Here is a 20,264-nt window from a genome sequence, read left to right on the forward strand (position 1 = left end):
TCTGTATCCCGGGTTCCCGACCGTATATAGGAGGCTTCTTCGTACACATGGAAGGTTGGTCGGTTGGCTATTTTGCAAGAATGATCATCATATTGCCGTCTTGGACAAAATGGATTCAGATTTTTTTTTCCGAACAAAATACCCTTCACCACTGATGGGATGAAACTATATATCGTATATGAGTATAATTCATAAAGAAAAAACATAACTTAAGAGAGAAGAGAGGGAGAAAGAATGAGAACTTTTTTCCTCCGGCCGCCGCCTGCGGTATCCACCACTGCCCTCCACAATTTAAAGTTTATTAGTAATGGTAGATAATGGTAGGTATGATCCATGATCGGAAGTAGACAGTAGTGGATATCATCAGCATGAGTGATTGTAGAGATGATGATGGTGGGTGGCGGTAGAAATCATTAACGATGGTGAATAGTATAAATCGTTGGTGTTGGTAGTAGTAGTGATAGAGATCAAAATACTAATATGCTTGGGTATTTTATCAATTTCTCTAGAATAGTGAATATATCCCAAAAAAAATACTTTAAACTCAATAAATGTACATCAGCAAATGTGTATCGTATGTTTAAAATACGTTGATCATCTTTGATGAGGATCATCCATTATCCACCATCAACTATTGATGGCTACGGTCACTAGTAAAGATCGTTGGCGATAATAGATAGCAATGGTATTATCGGTAACCAGTGCTAGAGAGTATCAAGAATGGTGGATAATGGTGGGATTAATAGTGGAGATCGTCGCTGGTGATGAGTGATGTTGAAGAAATCAACGGTAGTAGGTTGTGGTGGAGATCGTCATTATGGTAGACAGTGGTGGAGAATGTTGGTAAGGACAATTGTAGAAATCATAAACAATGATGGGTGGTGGTAGAGATCATCAACCATATTGATAGCGGCATAGATAGTGATGGATGGTGATGATTTTTGATGGTGGTGAATGATGAAAGAGATCCTTGATGATTGTAGGATGTTGTAGAGATCAAAATTGATGGTGAGTAATGGTGGACATCAATGATGAGAAGCAGCAACGATGATAGATGACTTTGGAGATGATTGATGGCGATGACAAAAGAGGGTCTTTATTTCACTTTCGCTTTCTTCTTTTAAGCTATTCCTTTTTCTGATAATTTATTTCATATTGGAGTATATTTTCATCCCACTTTCTCTTTCTTCTTTCGTATTCTAGGATGACATGGGGAGGAATGTTTTGGTCCAAAAAGTGGAAATAACCCTTCCCATAATTACAAAAAACTATAGATGCTTTTACAAAAAATAAAAATTCAATAATTATTTTTGCAAAATATCCAACTTAGCAGTACTGAATTTATTGGAAAAATCTTAAATAATTTGAAAAAGTCACTCAACTGTGCGGTGGTGGTGCATTGCCGTAACACTCTTCATGAAATTAGAAAAAGCCAGGTGATTGGTGGCAAGTGCCAAAGCAAATTTTTTTGAGTTACTATAGCACTACTTCCCAGCTCATAGGTACATTCTCCTCGGGGGCTCGCACTCTCTCTCTACAATCTTTTTATTATAATTGTTAGAATTATGCACAATCTCGCCCACCACATTATGTATAATATTGGATATCACAGCTGCTATATATATATCGCATGTACATGAGCTCGAAACAATCTCCAAAAATCATATGGTCCGATTGTCATATTCAAATTTAATATATACACCAATATATTATATTCGGTCTTTAGTATCTTTCTCGTAATCATAAAATTTTGTTGTTGTATTCTACTAAATCCGATCCTCAAAGTCAAGAAGCTCGACTTGTACATAAAACACACCAATATCATGAACATGACAAGCAATTCAAATCTCATGCTCCTCTTGTACCCTCATATTCTAACTATTCCTGCTCTGGGCTCTTGCTTATGCATAGAAGTCCTACGCTCCATGCTTTTTTTGTGCTTGGGGGAGAGAGAGAGAGAGAGAGAGAGAGAGAGAGAGAGAGAGAGGGAAGTCCTGGCCGCAGTCATCCTTCACACCGTGAGACTAAGAGCGTGCGTTCGACCGAGAGAGAGAAAGAGAGAGGGAGAGAGACCATGGAGGAGGAGAGGGTGGTGGCACCAATGTTGAAGAGGAGTCTGAGGAGAGGTTGCATAAAGACGACGAGAGGGCCATGGTTGGTCCGGAGGCAGGGGCGGGGTGGATCAGTGGCGACATCATGGAGGAGGCCGTCGGAGTGGGAAAGGGAGAACAACCGACGAAGAGAGAGGCGGCGGCGGCAGGTTGCGGCGAGAATATATGGTGGCCTGAAGAAGCACGGGAACTATGAGCTGCCGAGCCATGCCGACCAGAACGACGTCCTCAAGGCGCTCTGCAAGGAGGCCGGGTGGCACGTCGAGGAGGATGGCACCATTCATCGTTCACAGCTCGACGACGAGAACGCCATTCATCGCAAGGTAAATGCGTCCATGCATGCGATTCCACTGCTTCTTTCTCCTCCTCCTCCTCTTTTTCTTTTTTTTTTGATTTTTTTTCGAGTTTCAAAACCGGTTGAATATTCTAAGGGAGACGAACGGAGAACGGTTATTTACTTCAATTACACTAAGTTTGCATGCTAATCTGTGACAGGGTGAATATATACATATAATATATTATGGATAAGGAGCCGGCTCTCACCCATAAAAGTCTATGCAAATATATATACATGCATATACAAAGAGGGAGGTGGACTTAATTTGGATATCTTAATACTTTCTGAGAACAAAATCAATAATAAAACCCGATCAAATTAAAGATTTGTATCATGATTATTTATTTTAGTAGTCTCTACTTTATATATCATGTTGGTGCAAAAATGAATGGGTAAAATAATATTTCGGACTATATCTCGCTATAAGTACTAAAATTTGTTGATTTTAGCATATATATATATATGTTTTATCATATATAAATTATGATTCACATGATAAATTCTCAATTTAAATATGTTATCTTGTATTTTTGCACCATAGTTAATGTAAACTTTTATTTTTATATCCACACGATGGATAGGTTAAAAACAACTAAAATATATAAGTATTTTTAAATATTTTTGGTAGTTTCTCCCTTCGCCTATTACCTTTTGATAAATATTTTCAGCAATATAGATTACAATAAGTATGTGAATTATAATTTAGACCTTCCATTTCTAGGTCTGGGTTTGAAACGAAAAGATATCTTTCCTTTCTAAAGAAATGTAGTCTATTCTATACAACCTATTACATATTAGAAAACAGCCAAATATTTTTACTACATAATTTTTTTAATTTACTTCATATTAGTTTTATTTTTTGTTTTACAAAAGATATAACTAGTTATTGTTGACAGAGTTCTACTCGGGGATCTGGTAGCAATACGACAAATCTTGAATTAATGTCTTTTGACAACCACCACCTACAGTTGAATTACCGTTTGGAAACACGGGAAGAGATGAAAGAAGACGAGCTCTCACTAGATCTGACACTTTGGTTTAAGTGCATGTAAGAAAAAGCTTTCATGGACGCATGAATGCAGAGGCAAAAGAAGGTAAACATGAGTTAAAACTGAAGGTACGGTAATTTCATGTTAATTAGTAGGTTGTTTTTTCAAACAAAAAAACAAATGTGGTGAAGACTTTTGTATACCTTGTTTTTCCATTTGAAGTTCGTATGAAATTGTTCCAGTTATTGAATTAAAGGCCAACTTATTTGTTCTATATTTTTTTTTCTTAACCTACTAAAATGAAAGTAAAAAAGAATACCCATGCAACATGTGATGAAGAAGCAACTATTCTCCATACATTGAAAATACTTATGCTGAATACGCCAGCAAACATTCGTTGCATTCATCTTCTTGCTGTTAACTCTAAATTCAGCTCGGTCCATGCTGTAGTGAGATCCTCTTGGTGCTTTGAGAGGCGCCCCAAGAATGGCCAGCAGCTCCATCTTCTGAACACGAAAAAAAAATTATCGCACATTGTACTTCATGTGATAGTCTTGCAAGTAATTATGCAAAGCTCCATACCATATGTTTCCTCTTGATGTTATTTGAGTGTTACTAAACACAGTCGCACTTATAAACACATGCATCTGGTTCTCAAAAATCATGTGCATCCAAACCTAATTGGTCCTTGTCTGATACGCTGAAGTCGCTCTTATCCAAATGCAAAGGTCTTTTAAGACGTTGTCTTCCTCCTCTCTTTCACATTCGGTACATCTCAGATCAAATCAGGATCGGAGTTTATATATTCATATACAGACTCCATATAAAAAAATAATATAGGTTGATATAGGATCGTACTAACAAAAAAAAAATATTATGGGTGATACAGTTTATTACGTGATTTCCTAAAATCACTGTAATAAAATCATGCTAATAAAACAAATAATATAGATTGATAGAGGGTCACGTTAATAAAGAAAAATATTATGAGCGATGCAAGTTGTTGTATATCTTTAAAATTATGCTAACAATAGCAAGAACCCTTTGTCTGCAAGCCAAGTGAATGCTTCTCATCCAGTAGTTCTTTGGGTCTCTCGCCTGCAACCCCTTATAGGAAGGATCTAAACCTCACCAACCGCATACAAGTGTTTTGGACGAGAAATAAATTTAGCCCACCGGCCACGGGCCTTTCAGTTCCAAGCGTGCTGTTGCTCTTCGTTTTGCGAGTAAACGAGAGACTGACCAAGTCGGAATAATTCGGATGAAGGAACAACCCGAACCCAGGCAAGACCAAGAGCAAAGTCCGAGTAGGAAGTATCCTCCCTGAAACAAAAATAGATGAAAGAAGATCGAGACGAAGTAAGGCATACGGTAAAATCTCGCACAACGCGCAGAGATATTGCCTTGGGACGGCGAAACAAACCTGAGATGCGCAAGATCTACTCAGCAACCAGAACTTTCTAATTTATTATATAAGATCGGTTAATTTTTTTTTTTTTTAGAAGTCTAAACCACTTTTTCTGCCCGAACCTCTTGGAGAAGCCGCAATTTTAAGGTAAATCCAAAGCTCGCCATAATTGAACGGCCGAGATAAATAAACATTGGAAGAGAAATGATAACTAGAAATGGGTGCAACCATTGCTATAGGCGGATATTGTATATTACATTATCTTTACAAGTCGTTAAGCACAAGTAATGAAGAAAATTGATCACGAGGTCCACTGCTGAATTCCTTGATCCCATATGCCTAAGGTCTCCACAGGATAAGATAAAGCTTAATACTATCTATAATCTCACCTAAAAAAACTAGCCAACAAAATATTGCTCGAACAATCTCCCCCCAATGCACAGCCAATATGAAACACGCCCATACAGACTGTCACACACATCCTATTTTGCCTCAAATGGTGCCGCTGCCTATGGGAGGACTTAGGAGAAAAGGGGGACTGCAGTCAAATGACGAGAAATCCCTCTCGAAAACTAGTTAAACTCCCTCTCTTCTCTATTAACTATAACTATGCTTCAAGATTTGAAAAGACAATGAGGTAACCATATGATCTATTATATAATATCTGCGATAGAACTTTTATTCCATTCCACACTTGCGCACACAGCACGACCAGCAGCAATGAATACTCAAGCAAACACATCTATTATGGTAGGAATCACAGACAGGAAAAAGGCACAAGAGAACACCTGCATCTGGGTCATATATATAACAAACAATATTCAAAGCATTCACACAATAGAGGACTTGGCCGATAACCCAATCCATTCCTTTAGCTACATTCCCAGCTCTCCTCTCCAGCCAGCTGGTTTGCCCAATGCTTCAGTGGATGACACTGAATTTCCAACTATTACAAAACCAACTTTTATTTGCTTGACCAAATTCCACGGCTATATGATTTCATATATTGTTTTCACACCCAAAGCAGACAGTGGTAAAAGCTGCATTCAACCCTTCTCCAAATATATTTACATCTCCGCCAAGCACCTTCACGCAACACAGCCTCCTGGTTCCTCGGCCAAAGATGCTTGAGAAGAATTCTGTTTGACGACTCTGAGGCTAGACTTGTTTCACGACCCGTGCCAAAATATCTAGCCCACGAAGATTCCTTCATTGCTTGCGGATAGAATGAGGTACTCCAACTTCAAACAGATAATCACAGGCACTGTCATATAACTACTATCTACGGGGATAACTTTAAAATTCCACCTAATTAACCCAGATTTCCCTCCAAGTAGAGCATAATTCACTAGCAATAAACAATCATGCTGCTCTTGACGTGACTGGATCTGCAATTTGTAATGGGAACAATTTGGCAATGGCACACTCCAACAGCACGTACCAAACAGGTTATGGTACCTTGCGTGATCCAAAATGGATGGAGAAGACTCAGTAGCGAAACCAAAATGCTTCCACAGTTTGATACAAGTTGCACCAGTGTATATCTGTAGTTATGTAGAGAGAGACAACTTCAGTCATTTGACTAAATAAAATAGCACTGCACAAAACAACCACAGAAGAACTAGCTTGGGAACCAAAAGGTTCGTAACAAACAATAAAATGAAATGAAAAAAGCGCATACAACCTCAATGTTTTATACAATCCACCCAAAACAACCTCCAAGAAATTTTTGGCTGCTGATAAAAAAGAAACACTTCAATGACAGAATTGTAAACTAGGTGGACAAATAAATTCTGGCAGCTTCACAAGTACATCAAGTTCACATAATAGTGGATCAATCAGCTAGGTAAGTGGTGGTTGCAGTTTGCATAAGAGGATATCAGAAACAAATTATACATCGGAGCATGCCCATCTATATAATATAGGAATAGCATGCAACTTTGTTTTGGAATGATGAGAGCATCAGCTCATAGTTACTACCCTTCCCCACACAAGTATCTTTCAGACTATAGAGTTTATGTTTGGAAAATAATTTAAAAATCAGTAATGGAGAAATTAAGAATGAAAAGTACTTACAATTCAATAGAAAATTTATGAAGCTGAACCCGACTTCTGAACCCATACTTGTCTCTGCACATGGAGCAGTATATCAATTACATATCAATGATAAAAAATAATCTATGTCTACAACTTACAATATCATAATCCTGGCTGACCTCATGGGAACCAAAGCCAGAAGAACCCCTCTTGGAATGTTTCCCCTCAGATATACTCGAAGAGCTCTCCGCATCCTTTGAACCACGCACAGGTCCTCGGCGACCAGCATGCCTATGTGAACCTAGATATTTATCAAGCAATCATCAAACATCCTGACCAACAAAGTGCAGAAGAGGGGGGCCATCAGAAATATTTTACAATGAAGTGACAGGGCCTTACCATTTTCTACTACAAAAAGACTGACTCGTCCACCTCCATGACTTTTCATTTCTTCAGTTCTGCTTGCACTAAGTGAATCAGATTTTCTCTCCCCTTGACCCAGTTGCATGCCATGATCAGCCAGTGAACTGCTGCCACGTCCTACATGAGCATTCTGAACCACTACTCCATCATCTGCTAGTCTGATACCAGCTGCTTGTTGAGAAATAGAGACATCTTCTAAAGAATCCGCCAAAATTAACGCAGGTTCAGGAGATGAAGAATGAGTTCCATCATTTGATTGAGATCTGTCCGAGCGACGAAGAGGGGCCCAGACACCACGATCAGGTCTATCTTTATTCCTAGTACGCCTATCATGCTTGTCACTAATGGATACAGAACCATGCTTGTAGCCTGCAGCAACCTTATCGTCTATATATCTTTTATCATCACCGTCAGAGACAGATGGAAGTGGAGAACTACTAGAAACATGATCTCTCGAAATTGAGCGTGCACTGGGGGGGCGAGGGGGGCGCTTGTCCTTCTCCACGTTGGCTGTCTGCATCTGCTGCTCAGGCTGGGAAGAAACAGTATATGACTGAGTCTGACGTGCTTCCTTAGAAAGTATGCCTCTAATTATTCTCCCACTAGACTCGAGTCTCCGGCTCTGTTTAGAAGTCGAGGTAGGTGAGCTTCTTAGTGATGTTAAATTCTGCTGCTGCACTAAGCCACCAGATGCCTGTTCAAAGAGGTAAAATCAAGGAAGTGGCGACAAAAGATTTAAAGAGAGAAACAAGACAGTTTTCATACAATGCAATCAGTTGCTTACATGAGAACCTTCTCTCCCCTTCCCTTTCAAAAGCATAATTTTGCTCTTCCCAGCTTCAACAGGAAAAGAGGTTGATCCACTTGAGCCAGACACTAGAAAACAAAGCAAACAGCTGCAAATCAGAACATGCTAATACATAAAATACAAGCACACTAGATCTAGTGATCTACATAATGCACAAAACAGAATTGATAAGTCGTTGATGAGAGCATGTTCCTTGGATAGAACCCCAGAAATATATTTCACATAGGGTCATTGTATTCAGATAACCACATCATAGGACCATAACAACCGATAGAGCAGTGAAATACACATACACCCACAAACAGAGTAAGGATACATAAAAACATTTTGAAAATTAAACATAGCAAGAAAAGACCAAAACAACAACAAAGGTGCACCATGCACAAAAACATGAAGTCAACTTTCTCATGTTCCATCAACTTTCTTTTTGTCCGTGAGTATGTAATTTCATGACAATTGATCTATCTAATCCCTCAAAGAAACAAGTTTTTGCCGTTACAGGTTTTGTGGACATCTATAATCACAGAACCAAGATATGGAAGATAGCTCCCAGAAAGACGGCAGCTAGACTACTCAGCTTCATAGTGAGAAGTTACCCATTGTGGTTAATTTCTTTTGAACCAAAAAAGGAAACAAGGATTGGAATATGTGAATTTAAATGTGACTGTCAACAGATTACAGGAGTAGTAGAAAAATATGAACTACGACAAATACCTAGACAGGCAGAGGCGAAAATGGATCAGATAATAACCACTCGGATTCATTGTTGTCTCCAAATCTATTTAGACACAAACACAAGTTTTATCATTGATTTATATCCATATTCATACTTGTGTTTGTATCCACCGGAAGTGGATACCAATATCAACATAAACAACTCATTTGTATTTTAACCCATTAATGACCCTGCTTCTTTCATCAAAAAAACAGCCCTGCTTCTTAGGCTCACATCTCTTATTAATTCTGAAGTGGATTTAATAAGTGACAACAGCATTACGCCTGCAATTTTCTTTCCACGCAATGCTATCTTTTAGTTGATGTGTTGCATCCCAGGACCACTACTAGAAAGCCTTTTAACCTCCACATCGTATCTCAAGAAGAGTTTATAAAGGTCTATTAAATGGGCCACATGATTTAGTAGATGTGGTGACCAAGGGTTCAAGAATCAGCAGGATGAAATGTGTCCCAGCCATCCCACCCCATTCCTATGAGAAAACGGGACTTGCGACTGGGACGGGACATGAAGCCCTTGGTCCATCACACCCGGGGCTCCCTCGTCCCATGGAAACACCAGCTACGTCTCCAATTTGTGAAGGAAACAAGTCCTCCACCGCTCTTCCTCCGCAAGGTTACCCTTGCTCATGGCAGCAAGGCCCTTCCCCACTCCCAATCCCCTCGCAAGGTGGGCTCTTAAGGACCATCAATCTCTCCCAAGTGGCACAAACGAGGGCAAGGTGTTCCCTATCACCCTCTCCCTCTTCCAATTTGATGGTTCTCTCTCTGCAAGGTTCACCAAAGCATGTCCCCTCAGTTTGGTGGTCTGCTCTCGCTGCTAAGTTCGCAAGACTGCATCCCTCGGCCTTCTTTTCTTCTTTCGAGCACAGCCTCTGCCTCTTTTGAAGTGGGACTGATGCACATTGATGCTTACCCTATTATATAGCATTTGAAATATCATACTGAAATGTAACAGGATATCTTCAAGTAATGAAATTTAAATAAAGCATACCAAATTCATCTTCTAATGCTTCTGTACCACTTGAAGAAGCTACAGAAATAGGTTTATCTGGAAGTTGCTGGTCTTCTCTCCTTGACACTAAAATGTATGTTGGTTTGTCTTTGGCACCCCCATTCTTGGTATTATCCCTCAGTACATACTGCAGATAGAAAAGCAGGTGATGTCAACATGCTATGAGGATTACTACCTGTTATGACATAGCACACAGGGAAGTCAGGAACCAATGGTTCAGGATGAAACAACAAGGCCCCTCAAAGAAAAGGAACAGAGAGACTAATGCTTAAATATCTTAAATCATGAAATTTACAGCTCAAGCAGTGGCACTAATATTATTTGTATTAACTCGCTATAGATACTGGGAATTCGCAGAAATAGATCAGGATGCCATGGATTTAATTTAATAACTGCTAAACACCCCCACCCACCCTTTCCTATACCTGCCCCCGACAAATGAACCCCAACCACCAACACACACCAATACCTCCCCCCCCCAACCCACCCCAACAACATCCACACCCACCCCCATCCACTCACCCACGCATAAACACGATAACATGCCAACACCACGCCATCCCACCCACCCCCCACCCAATGCACACACACACCCCTCTAAACAGTCACATGCATGTGAACTCACACAAACTCAAGCATGCATACACACACAGAAAAGAAAATATCCAAAAAGGAAAACCTAAACTAATAAATAGCATACCATTGAAGTGGACAATCTTCGCTTGTCAGAACCTCGTTTAGAAACTCCCCCAGCTCTTTTGCTAAGTTTTCCATTACCAGGCAATCTCTGCAGAATATGATAGTTAGAATATGGCCAATAATCTAGAGATATAAACACAGTGCGCACTCAAATTTTATTTTTTTTTAAAAAAGGATAAACAAGAAAAGAAAGACAGCAAAACTACTTAACAAAAATTATTATATGCATTAAAGTCACTACTGTGGACTAATCATGGAGAACAGCATGGCTTAAAATGAAACCAAGAAAAGTTTCATAAAATATAAATTATTAGACACAAGAAAGGACTGAAACATAAGAAAACTGGAGGACCTAAAAAAAATGAGCTCTACAGCTGTATTCTTACAGAAATTGTCCTGCCTGGATAAATGAAATAAAAGTGACAAAAATAATGTCCATATAAATTCAAATTTTCTTTAAATCAAAAGTGGTTAAAGTTTAGAAATTCAAATGGTATGCATGCCAAATATCTACTTTTTGTTTGGACATTTTTGTACAATTGTATGTACCAATTAGGGGAGAATCCATCATAAAGTATTGAATGGGCTGAATCATCCTGAAAGTCTCAAGAGCCATTCAGAAATTATAGCTAGCAAACAGAATATCAAAAATAACACTTACGTGAGGCAACATGAATAACAGAAATAAATGTATAAAGGTGCCATTTCCATCACTTTCATTTTTTCTTTTTTTAAAAAAAAAAAGAGAAAAAATGTTCATTTCTTTTCTGATTTTAAAAAATATATAAACATGTTTGGTATAGTCAATTGTGTTTCAAAATAAATACATCGATGGTGATTGCCATGGTGGCCAGTAATGGCCAGTGTGATGGTGGTATAGTGGAGGTGACTACGATCAAGATGATGGCAGCGGTAGTGTAGTGGAGGCAAAGTGATAGTGGCGGTGGTGGTGGTGGCAGCAACCATGATGGTGGTGAGGTTACCAACATCATGACAGAAGCAATGGCTATGGCGGCGATGTGGTGGAGGCGATAATGATAGTAATAGTGATGGTAATTGTAGCGACGGTGGAGGCACTAGCAATGTGGTGGAGTTCGCAATGAGAACAACAATGGTGAGGTGAAGGCAGCGATAACAACGATGGTGACAGCAAAGGTGGCAATGCAATGATAACAGTGGCGGCAGTAGCGGTGATGGCGGTTGTGGTGAAGGCATTGTTGATGGTGGTGGTAAAAACATGAATTTCTTATTTTTGAAAATATTGAAAGCAAGGATTTCTTACTTTCATTTTTTTTTAGAAATAATCAAATTGACTTTTTAAAATAGATAATAAAACAGTAGTACCAAATATTTTGTCTCGATTTCTGTAATTTTATTTTTAAAAATAAAAAATAAAAGTGCTGCCAAACAGGCTGGAAACATAATAATAAATATGTTAAGTAATCAAAGAATTCCGCAGATAATAATAAAATCCTTTCCGGTTATTCTCAAACTTTTTATCAGATAATCTGTTGCATATTCCATCAACACACCTTAACAGACAGGCAACACACTCCTTTTGTTTTAAAGAGGGAAAAAGACTAAATCTTATAACAGTTACAGATCTGCTGATATCAATTTATCTAATATGCATCATATTCTGTACATTCACAATTTAACTAAAATTTCATTGTAGTTTCAGTCCTCAGAATTTGCATCTAAAGATTTAGATTGATTGGAATCTTTCCAGATCAACAGAAGTCGAAATTCCAACTTCATTACTATCATCCTATTTTTAATTTACAGCAAACACATACTTCTGTAATTGATTTTAGGGAGGGGAGATATATGTCTGGAAGTCTCATAACTCCTTCAGCCAGAGCGACAGTTAAAGCAACACTAAGAATATATGAATTTACCATTCTATGGTAGAATAGAAACCATAGATAGACCTTTAAATATGTTAAAAAAGTGCAATGAATACATAAGCAGCATGACAGATCATATTGGAGAAGTGATCAAAAACATCAGTTTATCTTTTCCAGTTCTGCTTAAAAGGTTTCTAGAATTCAACACTGAGAAAAGGTGTTGTAGGCTCGTAAAAGCTCAAAAAATAAAAAAACAAAATGATGAGAACTCAGACTGGATAGATGAAGACATAACCAATCAAAATTACTTACACCCACAAAAAAAACAAAACAAAAAAAACTTACCACCTCACTATGTTCATGAAAATAGTGGCAGCACACAAACACTCCCCTGAATCCACCAACCACACAATATAGCAAGCACAAAATGAAAATATCCAGCGGAGCCAACATTGAAGGATAAATATAGCCAATCAAAATAGCACGAAGATATCTTGTTAATTATAGATATAATCATGTTTGACAACCACTGCATGCAATGCATAGTATTTAGTGTATGATCATTTCAAGTTGAAAACATATACATGAAGGGGATTACTATTTATTCTATATGGACAGACTGGCAGACAGATAGATAGACAGACAGAAGTAGATGAGGCTCTGGTCGACCATATCTGAAACCAGATCAAGTGAAATCGAAAGATGGATTGAAAACAAAGATCTGAGCTAGCGAATGTCATCTACTACCTCCAACTTGCCTACCCACCAAAAATCATGCATCTTGGGGACCCCCTGCCTCCACATCAAGTGGTCGCTAATGGGCCTTGCATCGTGTTATGTAAACTGTCCAATTTGACCACTTGATGCATAGCCAAGGGGTCTCCAAAATGCATGATTTTTTATTTGTAGGCAATTTAGCAGTCCGGATCTTCACTTTTGGAAACCTGTCTTCAGACTTCACCTGACAGGATCTGGTATCATATCTAGTTAACCAGAGCCTAGTATGTACACAAACAAACGAAGAGCATCTCGCATGATGGAAGTGCTTTTGCTAGTTCTAGCTTATCAGCTCAAAAGTTTATACTTTTGTTGGGCGAAAAAAGTGTTTCCTGAGTGAAAGCATGAACAATGCCAATATCGGACCATATTTTTCGGATCATATGTAGCAGATGTCATCAAACACAACAAACAAGTAACAAATCATTCTAGAACCCAAATCACCCATCTCCTAAAAATTTTCTTTCCCTCCCAAGTATATACAAGGTTCCTCTTCAATATAACCCCAACTTGCCAATGACTAAGGACATCTAAACTTCTCGTCTGTAAGCTGCCTTCTTTTTCCCCAAGTTACAAACTGTATAACTTTTTCACTTCAAAACTTCAATCTAACAATTCAGCTACTTTGGTATAATTGTAGCCTAAATAATTAAAGCATCTCTTGGCTACCGGACAGACATGACAATTTGTTGTCACGGCCCATACTACATAGTCTGCAAAATGATTTTTAATCCAAACAAAGCACACGTTTCAAACATTTCCACCATCAAATCCTAGCAATGTCTCTTTGTTTTCTCACAGTCAACTCCTAAGCCAATAAAAAGTATATGATAGTTATATTCTCAACTTTACATAGGTCGGCAAGTAGAATAGCAGCACTAGCAAAAATTGGCTCTAAGCCTCACCAAGCCATAAGGGTAGACTGAAAACAAGTGCAAGCTCAACTACACCTAATTGCTTTAAAAGGTCAATCCCATAGTCCAGCCCTCAGCAGCACTTTATCTAGGTGCTGTCAGGGGGTCAATTTGTTGGAGAGAAATTACCCAGCCAACATAATCTCTAAAAAAAAATTATGACCAGTCCGCCAATGCTCATATTGAAGCTTAAAGAATTTAACAAGAAGATATAGTGAAAATGATTCCCCTCCTCCGCATTCATCTCCTAATATTTGAAGACAAGGAGGCTATGAAATCCTCAATAACCATGTTATGTTTGAATTATGGAAAAGCATCGGTCACAGTATTCGCTTCCTACTTCGAACACATCATTCACCTCCTACCAGCCATGAAAGAACAAAAAGGGAAGACCAACTCAGTAGATGAACTATCTGTCTCTCCTCCACTATCTTCCAAGCTATGTCCTAAGAAATTCTTCCAATTCAATATACATCTATGCAAAGTCATATTGGTTGCAAAACTTACTGTTGGGCAAAACGGTCCTTGATTATCTGCAGTTCCATCTTTGACCTCTAATCTTCTACTTCAAACATTTGATGCACCATCCAATTTTCAGAGTACCTAGCATTTGCCAGCACAGTCGTAAATTTATATTTAGCATCTCCTTTCATCCACTTTAAGTCTGAGTTTTCATTTAAGACAGTCAATCTCCAAGATTAACATGAGATAGTTTTCAATTGTTCGCTGCACAATTCTTATGAACGGTTAGAATGCCGAGCACTAGCTGACTCCAGAAAAACCTCATAGCCCTATCATCCACTTAAAGGGTGACTATATTCACCACATAGCTTCTTCTCAGACTAATTCCAGATGGTATCCTCTTTAAACTTTTTACTCATCTCACCTGCATTCTCTGAGTAAGCACTGCAAATAGTTGTGCTTCTCAATATTCTTCAAATTGTAAAGTTTACTAATGAGTTGTTCTCTTGCTCTGACAATCCTTAATATCTTTCTTGGTGCTGACTTAGCTGTTTTTTTTTTACATTTCTTGCTTTTCTTTTTGGCCGGTAACTTGGTTAGTAACCTATCTTGATACAGCAATAAACCTTCCATTTATCAAAGGGTCTCTTCCACATCATTGTTGCATTTTAAGATCATTAATTCAAGTGGTTCCAACATCATCCACACTTCATGTATTTTTCATTTCTTATAGTATCTCCGTTATAACTTCTTTAACAGAAGTTACATACCAACATAAAAACCATTATAACTTTATATATTTTCGCTTTCCTTATTTTACTCACTAGCTTACCAAAATTGGCATCCAGAACACTTAATATACATTCATTTTAAGAAATTTCAAGTCCAGAAGCAAATTGATGTTCCTCCTAATAAACTGTCTATTTTGACCACTATTAGTTAAGTCTTATTAATAATCAAGTCCTAATGTTCCCAACCTTAAATGTAGTTTTCATGTTTATGAAAAAGAAAAATGCCATCATGGATAAAGTTAAAGAGACTTTCAATCCAAAATCCAGTGTTCGAATTTAAGATAGATGCTAGAGTGATCACAGTATAAATATTAAATTTAATAACCCACTTTAAAAAAAATCCACACTTCTGCTCTCCTACAAGGTGATACCTATAGAAGATTTTCTCAAATTTCATCCTCCATAGTTCCCAAATTTACAAAAACAGCCTACCAGCTAGACTTAGAGCTCAGACTTGTATACAGAACAAACATGTAAGGACTTGTTTTTTTCCTAGTTAGAAGTTTCATTACACCTTCCAATATACTGACACAAGCTCACCTCCCATGACAGTCTTTTCCTACTGTAAAGGCTGCACCTTTCCTAGATGGATCCCAAGTCTGGGCCATCCACATCCTCCTTACACATCATATATCTGTATGAAAACATTTTTCGGAAATAATCCTTAATACAACAAAAAGATTATAACAAAGAATACCGCCCATGAAACATTTTAGTCGGAAAATCATCATGTAATTTTAAACTGTTCATGAAACTCATCAATCCAAGTGAGAACTTCTAAAAGATCTCTCCTGAACAATATAAAGAAAATCAGAGATCTAGATTTTCCTTTCACTTGTAGGAAGGTAAATTCTAAGCCATCCAACATGTTTTAACACATGGATATGTCATGAAAATGCAAGCTACCAAAAAACCAAAAACCAACAAATATGGGCCAATAATTGAGAGCTATGGCAGAAAAAACCTTGCTACAATACTGTGCCTTTGACAACAAAAGAAAAGATACAGCAAGTCTGCACAATTAACAAGATACCTGAATACCACTCTTGGCAGCTCTTTTTTGTCGAACAAAATCCATCAAAGGTGTGACTATGGGTGTCTCCTTTGGAGCACCTACAGAGCAGGAAGTGAAAATGTCAGCACAAATGCCTTCTTGTTTTCTTAACTTATTACAGACTCTTGATTATGGTATCCAGTGATTCTAGCAGGATAAGCCTAAATGTGTCCTTTCACATCTAAATATCAGAGCATACCTGCTCTTTCTGCTTCTTTTCTTTCCAGCTGAATCTCAGCACTTGGAAGATGTTCAGGCTTCGAAAGAAGCTCAAGAAACTCCAGATATTCGGGATCTAGTTATTCATCAAAGAAGCGTTTGTGATTAAAACAGAGAAAAATAACATATATAAGCCAGAGCATGTCGAGGTAAACAAGTACATGCAGAATCAAAGTAGACAAAAAGAAAAATGCATACCCTTGGATATAGTCCCTTCACGGCCATCCTTCTTGGGCCATGGCTTTGGAACACGTTGTGAAGGTGCATATTCTACAAGCGCCTTAAATTGAGCACCTGCCAAGAGTGATGAAATTGCTATCTATATCAATTATTTTTTTTAATCCTCTGGAAAAATGAAAGGTAGCGGCACATCGGGGATCACAGGAACCATAGCCAGTCAAATATCTGAATTTTCCAAGAATATGAATACTGCTATAAAAGCAAATGGCTGTTTAGGACCTCAGGACTCAACTGTACTCTTCTCTTGATTAACATATCAAACATGCAGGCACATGTGCGTGCACACAAAAGCATGTGCATAAAACATGCATACTAGTAAGTACATACACACATAAACACACGTATGCACATATGCTTATCAAATAGAGGTAAATTTACTCACACTCATGCTACAAAAACATTACATATAAGAATGTAATTATCTGCAACTGATCTCTTAGCCAGAAAAGTGGATCAAATATTCTATTAGCCAGGCTGCTATATGAACAAACCAATTAGCCACTTAACATAACAATAATTTACAAGCTTCCATTAAAATAAAATAAGAAAAAATTGTATTTATTTACCCTTCTCATTGACAAAGATGTGTCCATCAAATAACTCAGCAAACTCGACCACATCTTCCAGTCGCTTAAAATTAAGGTAGGCTCGAGAATATCTCTGATTTTTGTGACTGCAGAAAACATTCAAACTGCATTCGATTAGTATGAAGAATAAACTTACAGTTGCCTCAATAGTTTGTGTTACATCACAAGCATATAAAAAGTCATAGACTTAATTCTGCTTGTGCAGGAGATTGTCTTTGCTTATTATCTTTAATGCCGTTAAGATGCTAAATTTTAAAACATAAACAAAGATATTTGCCTCTGATTGAACTCTTGAAGAGAAGAAGTGATCATAAAATAAAGAAACCATCTTAACTAAGAAAAAAAAGGAGTAATAAATCCTGTGAGTCCTGGTAATTGTGCGCAGTGCAGTTCATTGCATTAACATGCTCCAACTGATCACATAAATGAACTTCGACAATCGATAAAGAAAAGCAAAAAATGTTAAGAAATTATCACATTAAACCCTAGATAACAGCTTGTACTGTTACAATCAACAGACTGGATGCCCTTTACAGAGACCAAAACATATTCTTGAGCAAAATACTCACAAAAGGTTGATGTCAGGTTAAGAGCCAATCATAAAATATCCTTAAAAACCTAATTAATCATTTTGATCCTTGAAAAAGACCACACACATAAATTAAAGTTTTCTTATAAAGGTTCAGATTAAGTGAACAATTAAAAGGGGGTGATATTGGAATCTTAGATGCCAGAACCAATAGCAGGTGCAGGAGCACTTACACGTCCAAGTGTAGAGAAGTGCTTGTTTCCACAAAAAAAAAAACAACTAAAGAAAACATTTAGAAAGAAAGCACAGCTTCGAGTTTTATGGTATTTTATGAAGTGGGTAAACAGAATTTTTCAGCTAATATGATAAGGATTAAAAATAAGTGCCCCGAACAATGACATCATGCTGTCACATTAACTCATTGTCCTCACTAAAATAACTTGGTATATCTATATTACGAAGACTTGACAATCGATAACAGAAGAACCTTGGGCAAAGACAATTACAAGTGAGGCCTCTATATAGACTCTCTACTTCATAAAACAGACCCATACTGAACCTCTCAATGGATAACATTATGAAGAAAAACAAAAGCAGAGAAAGAACTCAAACAATTCTGGTAGCATCACCAATACATGTAAATAATAGCATAGACAGACCTTAATCCAAAACTTTATCAATGAATAAGAACGCATCCTTGAATCAATCACAACCACCACACGTGGAAAGGGGAAAAAAAATCCAGGAGCTGGATCTCTGAAATATTCCTAACTAAATTTTCAACATGTGAGAGAGATGAGGACGGCATTTTATTGCCAATAAAAACAAAAGAAATTCTGGATGTATATATACAAATAAGATGATTATACCGCCATGCAGGTGATGTTCTCCCTTTAAGGGAACCTACTATTATCGAGGCCCATAAACCCTTCGTTGTTAAACTATGTAGTCTCACAGCTAACCTGCGTCTGAAAGTCAGATGACAGGCATCACAGCCTTGACAGACAATCCAAAACCACTACGAACTACCTCAAAGCAACAAAGTCTAGTGTTCGGAAAAAATTACATGACACCAGCTTTTTTTATAAAAAAAACACTTCGAACTAGCAAGTTCAGTTCTTGGTGCAAACCCAAATCCAGACAGGCTCTAATTACATAATTACAAACTAAAATTTACGCTCAGAGCCCAAAATACATCCCCGGAAACAGTGTCCAGAAACAACCATCGGTTTGCACCCGCAAACCCCAATATAGGCACCCAAAAAAAGATCTTTAAAAAGTCTCGATTCATCAACAAGCCAAGTCCCAAGTTAACAATCTAGTGACAAGTAAAATACCCTAATTTTGATTTTTCAAATTATGTTTCAATGCTTGGACCACCGCGGATTCGGCCCGACTAAAGATCAAATACAAACTAACAACCGAGACAACGGATAAAGATTAAAAAGAGGCAACGAAACCCTAACCTGGCCTTCCCGGGGCGGAAGCACGCCCAGTCGTAGCGGCCGGCAAACCTCCCGTCGATCTGCTCCATCAGCGCCGACTGAGAGATCGACGGCGGAAGGTGCCGGAGCACGACCTTCGTCCGATCAAACGAGTCCTTCATGTGCGAAATCCCCGGCCGAGGAAGAAACCCTAGAAAATTCTTGCACGGATTAAGGGGGAAAACCCACGGTACCTCTGCGGATTGCGCGACAATCCCTCACCGAATCACATCTCCTCCCCCGTAGTATCCCGATCGCGTGGGACAAGGTTAGGGTTTTTGCACTAATTAGGGTTTCGATCTGAAGCCGCGGGCGGAACTGGCTCAGAAATCCGGTCAGAGAGAACCGAAGGGGCAAAGAATTTGTGCCAACTGACGGAAGGGGCCGAGGCGGAAAATTAAGTAAAGAAAATTTATTTTGGGATTGCTAAAAGGAGCCGGCGTGCGCACTGCGCTCTTTGGCGCACGTTAGAAGCTCCGAAGATACCGTTCTGCTGTACCTCCGGAAGAATGACATGCGCTGGGGCTTGGTGGTGGAGCCCGGAGATTTGGTTGTTTCTTATTGGCTGATGGCTCGATCTGCCGTGTGTTGGGAGGGACACCACATGCAAGTGACGTGGAAATATATATATATATATATATATATATATATCTGCTGTTTGCTGAGGTGCACGTGAGGTCACCAGCGTACGAAGATACAGCGATGTGATTTGAGAGTCTGTCTACTGCTTGGCGGAGGGAAGATCTGGACCGTCCGTTCGGCTAATTGATGATGGATGTGATGAGAGATTCGGCATAGACT

General features: G+C 38.4%; 1 protein-coding gene across 1 annotated transcript; it reads right to left on the bottom strand.

Moving 5' to 3' along the window:
• Window positions 1-5,566: 5,566 nt before the first annotated feature.
• LOC103704804 (regulator of nonsense transcripts UPF3-like) lies at window positions 5,567-19,868 on the bottom strand. Its single transcript, XM_008788250.4, has 12 exons — window positions 19,446-19,868; window positions 17,430-17,536; window positions 16,822-16,917; window positions 16,604-16,699; window positions 16,384-16,463; window positions 10,561-10,647; window positions 9,840-9,987; window positions 8,090-8,181; window positions 7,282-7,999; window positions 7,062-7,183; window positions 6,922-6,975; window positions 5,567-6,389 (listed from the first exon to the last, which is right to left on the bottom strand). The coding sequence occupies exons 1-11, from the start codon at window positions 19,583-19,585 to the stop codon at window positions 6,937-6,939; spliced, it is 1,725 nt and encodes a 574-aa protein (XP_008786472.2). The 5' UTR covers window positions 19,586-19,868; the 3' UTR covers window positions 5,567-6,389; window positions 6,922-6,936.
• Between the last annotated feature and the right edge of the window lie 396 nt (window positions 19,869-20,264).

This window comes from Phoenix dactylifera, chromosome 14 (assembly GCF_009389715.1).
Source record: "Phoenix dactylifera cultivar Barhee BC4 chromosome 14, palm_55x_up_171113_PBpolish2nd_filt_p, whole genome shotgun sequence".
NCBI lineage: Eukaryota > Viridiplantae > Streptophyta > Magnoliopsida > Arecales > Arecaceae > Phoenix > Phoenix dactylifera.

Excerpts from the sequence above, each read along its gene's own strand:
- LOC103704804 (XM_008788250.4), bottom strand. The coding sequence starts at position 19,585 with ATGAAGGACTCGTTTGATCGGACGAAGGTCGTGCTCCGGCACCTTCCG. Across the intron at positions 16,918-17,429 it reads CATCTTTGTCAATGAGAAGG|GTGCTCAATTTAAGGCGCTT; the intron begins GTAAATAAATAC and ends CACTCTTGGCAG. Across the intron at positions 16,464-16,603 it reads AAAAGAAGCAGAAAGAGCAG|GTGCTCCAAAGGAGACACCC; the intron begins GTATGCTCTGAT and ends CCTGCTCTGTAG.